This window comes from Petaurus breviceps, unplaced genomic scaffold, assembly GCF_028583685.1.
Source record: "Petaurus breviceps papuanus isolate PSGF00001 unplaced genomic scaffold, PetGlider_PUasm1.0 180, whole genome shotgun sequence".
Lineage (NCBI taxonomy): Eukaryota > Metazoa > Chordata > Mammalia > Diprotodontia > Petauridae > Petaurus > Petaurus breviceps.
Window position 1 is genome coordinate 6,089,288 of NW_027185782.1, and position 6,487 is coordinate 6,095,774.

Consider the following 6,487-nt stretch of genomic DNA (forward strand, 5'->3'; position numbering starts at 1 on the left):
GAACGGGTAGATCATGAGAGCCGTATCCCACCACTGCCATCTTGCCTCCTTAAGACCCAACTCCCCTTGCCTGTTGGTTATCTGTTCACTAACCTGTGTTTTTCCAATGGGTTTCTCTTGTCAATGATTTTAATTGGCTTTAATATTGGCCAAGTACCCAAGTCAGAAGCAACTCTCTCATCTTTTGACCCCTCCCCTAAAATAGGCTGAATACCCCTGGGAGTTCATTGTTACTTATCCCATTTGCTAATGCCCTGGCCCGTAAGGAGACAGTCTGAGTGGAGTTCACCACTCAATACCTCATCTTTGAGAGTGCCCAGGAATCTAGGGTGAGGTTAGGGAAGGAGATAGGGCTGAGGATCATGCTGGGGAGAGAAGCAGGGACTTCTTTGAGCCCCCTCCCCCAAGCCTCTCCCCTTCCCTTAGACTATCATGACTAAGGCACTGAGAGCACCCCCCTTAGGTGGCTGAACAGAGCACTGGGCCCCAAACATCCTGGTTAAATGGTAGAGTCTCCATAGCTTCCCCTTCCCAGCTGCCAACCACCACTCTCATAATGTGCGGATGTAATCAAATATTTCTGCTTGTTCTGTTTGATGTAAGGCAGAACTTCGAGCTATACGAAGGAGGTTCCATCAGGCAGATTTTAATCTAAAATAATGAAAAATACCTTAACAATCAGAGTCATCCCAAAATAGAAAAGGTCGTCTTGTGAAATAGTGAGCTCTTCTCTACTGCAGATAGTCAAGTGGAGGCTGGAGCTGAGAAGGCTCTCAGAGACCATCTTATCCAATCATCTCATTTTACACAGGACACTGAGGCCCACAAGAGCTAACCTCCTGGCCCAAGGGTACACATGGGCTGAGCAGCAGAGTTGAGATGGGAATTCTGGCTCTGACTTCAAATCCAAAGCTCTTTGGCCTCGTACGATACCACCCCTCTAACAGGGTAGAACGAGGTTTGTGACTCAGGGAGAGGTGGACTGAAATATTTTTAGTGTCACATTCAATTCCATGACTTTGATAATAACCTCACAGGTAAAGAATTGCTTTTATAATTTACAAAAGCTACTTCTCAATCATTACCTCAACTGAGTCTTTTTAAGGTATGGAGAATAGAAGTTATATTTGCATTTTTCAGTTGAAAAAACAGGCCCAAAGAGTAGCTTAACCAAGGCAGCACAGAGTACTGGATTGGGAGCCAGCCCAAGAGTCAGGCAGCCTAAGAGTCAAGGACTACCTTGGAAACACAGGAGGGCAGGAAATTGGCTTCAATGGAAATCATGCTGGCTTTGGAGTCAGAGCCAGCTCAATTCTGGCTCTATTGCTTATTATAGATGTGACTCTGGCCTCAGTTTCTTCATCTGTAAAAGGTGGAGGGTGTTGGACTTTGAAATTCTTTCCAGTCTTGTATCTATGATACAAAGGTCACACAATGAGTTAGAGGCAAAAGCAGTCCCCTTCACCTACCTTTTTATTCCTTATACCCAATCTTCCACTACACTGCTCCCAATCCAATTTCCTCACTCTATCTATCTCCAATTCCTGTGTGGCCCGCCAGGGGTGTGCAGACAAGTCAGCTCAAAAGTGCTCTAGAAAGTTACAAATATTCAGCATGAGCATTTTTACACCTCAGAAATTGGTAAGTGCTACAAAATAAGGGTTTGGTTTATTATTTTGTTGATCGTCTAGATATAAGAAAGGGATGGAGAAAATGTTAATAATGCCAATTAAACTTAGAAGTGTGTCCTTCATATATTTTTTAGGAGAGCTCACTGTTAAACACTTTTCAGCACACCCCTACTCTTACCTAGATAGGACCAGGAGTCCCAACCCCTGTTGAGACCTCTTGCCCTGAACCTGGGATGAAAAGATCTGATCACTCTCACTCTGCTCTCAACACAATGGCATCTGCTAAACTAAGGCTCTCCCTCAACACTTTCTCTCTAGTTTCTTCTTGGGGAGACCTTGCCTTTGTCCCTCCTCCCTGCCACACCACCACACTCCATGCCACGCCACCAGTTCCTCCAGATCCCTCCCCTCAACATACCTTACCTCTCCGGAGATCCAGGACCCTCCATACAAAGTCCAGCAGCCTGACCCACACCCAACCAAAACACATTCCTTTGCCAAGACAAAAATGCTCCAGCCATTGCCCCACACCTCCCACAATCCCCCATCTTCTAGGGTTCCCCCGCTCTATAATCCTAGCTCCCTAAAATCTCTCTCCATCCACTCTCCCCAGCTTCCCATCCTCTGTCCCCTCCCCCAGGAAAGAACTACATCTCCCAGCAGCACCTGCTCTGGCCAAGGGAAGAAAAAAAAGTTTGGGCCAAAGCATTCCTGGAATTTGTTTCCTGCCTGAGGGAGGGAGGGAGGGAGAAATCAAGCGGGGTGGGCAAGCAAGGAGAAGAGGGGAGGGGGCGGCCAGGGGCAAGGGGCTCTGCCTGGCCTGGCAGGACCCTGGTCCAGCCCCCAACCCCAGCCCCCAGCATGGCCGAGCCGCTACTCAGGAAAACCTTCTCCCGCCTTCGGGGACGGGAGAAACTTCCCCGGAAAAAGTCGGATGTGAAGGATAGAGGTGAGGTCCAAGGGGAGTTCCCAGGGTCAGAGCTCCTACCACTGACATCTCTTCTATACACAGTCCTCCCAAATGCCCCTCTTGGGGGGACCCCAAAGTGCAAGCTGGGGAAAGGAGGAGGTGGTGCCTCAGGGAATAGAATGGGAGTGGTGATCTGGGAGCAAGGGGTGGAAGGATGGAGGGGGGAACAGGAGGTGGGATGGGATGGGGTAGGACTCCAAACCGTTATACAGTTGGAATGGCTGACTATCCCAGGGGAGTCCTAGAGTGGCTGCTGCTCCTTGGGGTGAACCAAGGACAGGGAGCCAAGGGGTGGTGAGAACAGTGAGGAGGAGACCCTCTAGTTGGGTCAAGGGAGTGTGGGGAGCAGAAGCCTGGGGGAATGCTAAAGGAGGAAGTGGAGATGGCAGGGAGGGGACATTTCTAGTGATGTCAGGCTTTGCTTAGAACCCTAAATAAGTATGAGAGAAAGGGGAAAGGGGGGATTTAAGGGCTGGGCCCCTCCTCTCTTCTGGGCAGACTGGAAGGGGACAGTCTCACCTCCCCCCCAACCCCATTCCCATAGGCCGCCCAGCCCCAATCCCAGAACCCAGTGTCCCTGAGCCAGCACCTGAAGTCCCCAAGCCAGAAGTGGCAGGGCCTGGGGAAGAGGAACCTCCTAGCCCTGAAGTGTCAAGAAACCCAGCCCGGGGGGCCTACCTGCAGAGCCTGGAGTCCAGCAGCCGTCGCTGGGTGCTGGGAGGCAGCAAGGCTCCTGAGGAATCAATTCTGGGCCCTGGAGGGCCCACTGAACTGGTTGGAGAGATATGGTACAATCCTATCCCTGAAGAGGAGCCAGGAAGCCAGGCATCTGGGGGGACCACACCCCAGGCCACTCAAGACAACCTGGAAAGTGCAGCCCCTGGAGGTAATGAAACAATCATAACCTAATCCCTTTCCTAAATCTCTCCACTCAGCTGCCTCCAGCCCCCATGACCTTCTCTTCTCCCTAGTCTATATCCCTTACTCTCTTTTCTATCTCCCTGATCCCAGCCCTGCTCCCCAACCTTCCCTCCAGCCCCCTAACTCCAGTCTGTCCAGTGCTCATTCTCACACCCACCCTCCTGACCCCTGCTCTCTGTTCTCAGATCCCTTCCCCTAGTTCTCCCCAAGTCAGTCCCTGCCCCACCCCCATTCATTCTGGGTCCCTAGGTTCCTAAGTCTAGCCTCCATTCTCCAGTGCCTAACCTCCTCTGCCTCTACACAGGACCAGCCCCAGAGGTTGTCCCCAGCAATCCCCCTGCTAAACCATCACGAACCAAATCTCCAGGCCCTGCAAGGCGCCTCTCAATGAAGATGAAAAAATTGCCAGAACTAAGGCGTCGACTGAGCCTCCGAGGACCCAGAAGCGGGCGGGACCGTGAGGGTGAACGAGACCGGGCAGCCCCGGCTGGCTCAGTCATAAGCCGATACCACCTGGACAGCAGTGTGGGAGCACAGAGATGTACAGAGGGGGCCCAGGGGGAGCAGACTGGCTACCTCAGCGACGGTGACTCCCCTGAACGGCCTCCCCAACCATCTCCGGATGCCTTCCGGCCCTATGAAGCAGTCCCACCACCCTGTGCCTCACCCCCTGCCCTCTGGGGGCGCCTCAGTTTGCACCTATATGGGCTAGGGGGCCTGCGCCTTCCACCAGGACCCACCTCACCAAACCTCTGCTGCCTGCTACAAGTGGATGGTGCCCCGAAAGCCAGAACAGGACCACTTAGGGGGAGTGGTACTGATTTCCTGAGGCTTGACCATACCTTCCACCTAGAGCTGGAGGCCGCCCATCTGCTCCGGGCCCTGATCCTGATCTGGGACCCCTGTATTCAGCGTCACCGGCCCTGTGCTCATGGCACCGTGCTGCTGCCCTCTCTTTTCCGAGGTACATGGGGGTTTGGGGTATGGATCAGGGAGCAAACCTTGGGATGGATCAAGTAAGGCCTTGAGAGCAGAATCAGGGAGTCAAGCCTCTGGGCTCCTTGGTGAGGGAACAAGTGTTCAAACCAGCAAGAAATGGGAACTGAAGATATGGGGAAAATGGGTAGCCAGAGAATGGGCAAGGGATAAAAGGATCTGAACATGGGGAGCAGGACTGGTAAATACAGGCTATGTAGAACCTGTAACAAGTCTCTATCATACTGTTATATCTTGCTCCCAGGGTGCCGGGCCCAGCAGCTAGCAGTAAGGCTAGAACCCCAAGGCCTGCTATATGCAAAGCTGACACTCTGGGAACAGCAGGAAGCCCCAGGAAGCCAGGAACCCAGAGTCTTTGGGCTACCTCTGCCATTGCTTGTAGAGCGGGAACAAGCTCCAGGTCACGTGCCCCTGATCATCCAGAAGTGCATTGGGCAGATCGAGAGAAGGGGGCTCCGGGTGAGGCCCTGGAACCCTGGCCTGGCCACACTCTCTTTTTTAATGCCAGATCCCCATTTTCTCACCCCTCACCCTACCCCTCCTGGAGTCTGTGTTGATATGGGCTATCTACTTGATGGTCTAGGTCCCAGGTATCCATGTCAATGGCTCCTCTTCCCCTCCCAGGTGGTGGGATTATACCGTCTGTGTGGCTCAGCAGCTGTAAAGAAGGAACTTCGGGATGCTTTTGAGAGAGACAGTGCGGCAGTCAGTCTCTCAGAGGAGTTGTACCCAGACATCAATGTTATCACAGGTCAGAATTTTCCCCTCAACCCACGTCTCCCTCTGCCCCACCAACCCCTCTCTTTGGCTCCTCTAATCTCATTCCCAAATCAAAGTCCCCCTAACATGACCTCTGCCTTCTCCCCCATAAATCATTGAATGATTCTACTAGCCCAGCCTCCCTTTTTCTCTCTGACTAGGGTTTCTCTGGGGAATCTCACTTTTCTACCTGTCTTTCCCTGTCCCTACATCCTATCTCTCTTCCAACTCGGGGGCCAGGAATATGAATAGGGCACAATCAGCAGAAAGAGAGACAAGAAAGCCCTAAACTGAACTGGGGCTCACCTCTGTAGGGATCCTCAAGGACTACCTAAGAGAGCTGCCCACACCCCTCATCACCCCACCACTCTACCAAGTGGTCCTGGAGGCCATGAGGCAGGGGCCACCCAGTGGAGGCAAGGTCAACCCACAAGGTACCAGAGAACTCCTCCAATGTCTGCCTGAAGTGGAGAGGGTAAGTGGACTGGGGAGAGGTAGAAGGATGGGAAGAAAGAAAGGGAAAGAGAACATTGGTGAAGGGTGATGGGAACAAAAGGTGAGGGAAAGGGGAACAGGAAGTGACCTGGGCTAAACCAGGAAGGCAGTCCCCAACTTGGGCCACAGCACAGATCCTTTATGACATTTCTTTTCACAAATGCAAATATAAAGGCTGTGGCCTGTGATCATTTATTTTGTGTTGACACATGTTACAGTGATAACCCAAAGCCTCCAGTAGACAACAGTACACATTACCGATATCTTGCCTAGGGTATAGGGAACAGGAAGGAAGCTGGGGATGGGGAGAGGGAAATAAAGGGAGCTAGGGCTGGTGTGGACAGAGGAGTCAAAGGCAAGGCTAGCGGAAGAAAGCTGGGGGAAGAGAGATAAAGAGAGGAGAAGAGTGGGGAACGACAGTATGGACTAGAGCTAGAAACAGGGATGATGAGGAAATGGGGACAGGGAGGATGGGGGATAAGGTGGGTAGGAAAGAGGACAGAGCGGGGAGTTCAGAGAACAAGATACCGGGAGGGCAGAATGGCAAGGACTGAGGCAGAGAGAGGGAACACTGGAGTCAGGGATAGAAGAGGAGCAGAAGAGTCGGGGTCAAAGGGAGCAAGGGTATTGGGGAAGGGGGGTCAAGGGGCAGGGGAGGCTGGAGCGAGTCCCTCCCCGTGGCCCTGCTCCTCTGAGCCCGACTACGGCTCCCCCC

At 52.6% G+C, this 6,487-nt stretch overlaps 1 protein-coding gene and 1 long non-coding RNA gene across 4 annotated transcripts in view; one reads left to right on the forward strand and one right to left on the reverse strand.

Moving 5' to 3' along the window:
• Nucleotides 1-630: 630 nt before the first annotated feature.
• LOC138160303 (uncharacterized) lies at nt 631-4,175 on the reverse strand. Of its 3 annotated transcripts, XR_011168125.1 has the most exons (3): nt 3,879-4,175; nt 3,280-3,481; nt 631-1,413 (listed from the first exon to the last, which is right to left on the reverse strand). It is a non-coding gene; the product is annotated as an uncharacterized lncRNA (long non-coding RNA). The 3 variants fall into 3 exon arrangements; XR_011168126.1 differs by lacking the exons at nt 3,280-3,481; nt 3,879-4,175 and adding an exon at nt 2,055-2,295; XR_011168124.1 differs by lacking the exons at nt 3,280-3,481; nt 3,879-4,175 and adding an exon at nt 2,050-2,295.
• SYDE1 (synapse defective Rho GTPase homolog 1) overlaps nt 2,436-6,487 on the forward strand; it is a 6,377-nt gene continuing 2,325 nt past the window's right edge. The window contains 6 exon segments of the mRNA XM_069086934.1: nt 2,436-2,580; nt 3,146-3,487; nt 3,827-4,486; nt 4,763-4,977; nt 5,143-5,269; nt 5,592-5,752. Of these exon segments, the coding sequence (XP_068943035.1) occupies nt 2,493-2,580; nt 3,146-3,487; nt 3,827-4,486; nt 4,763-4,977; nt 5,143-5,269; nt 5,592-5,752 (1,593 nt within the window). The 5' untranslated portion in view covers nt 2,436-2,492.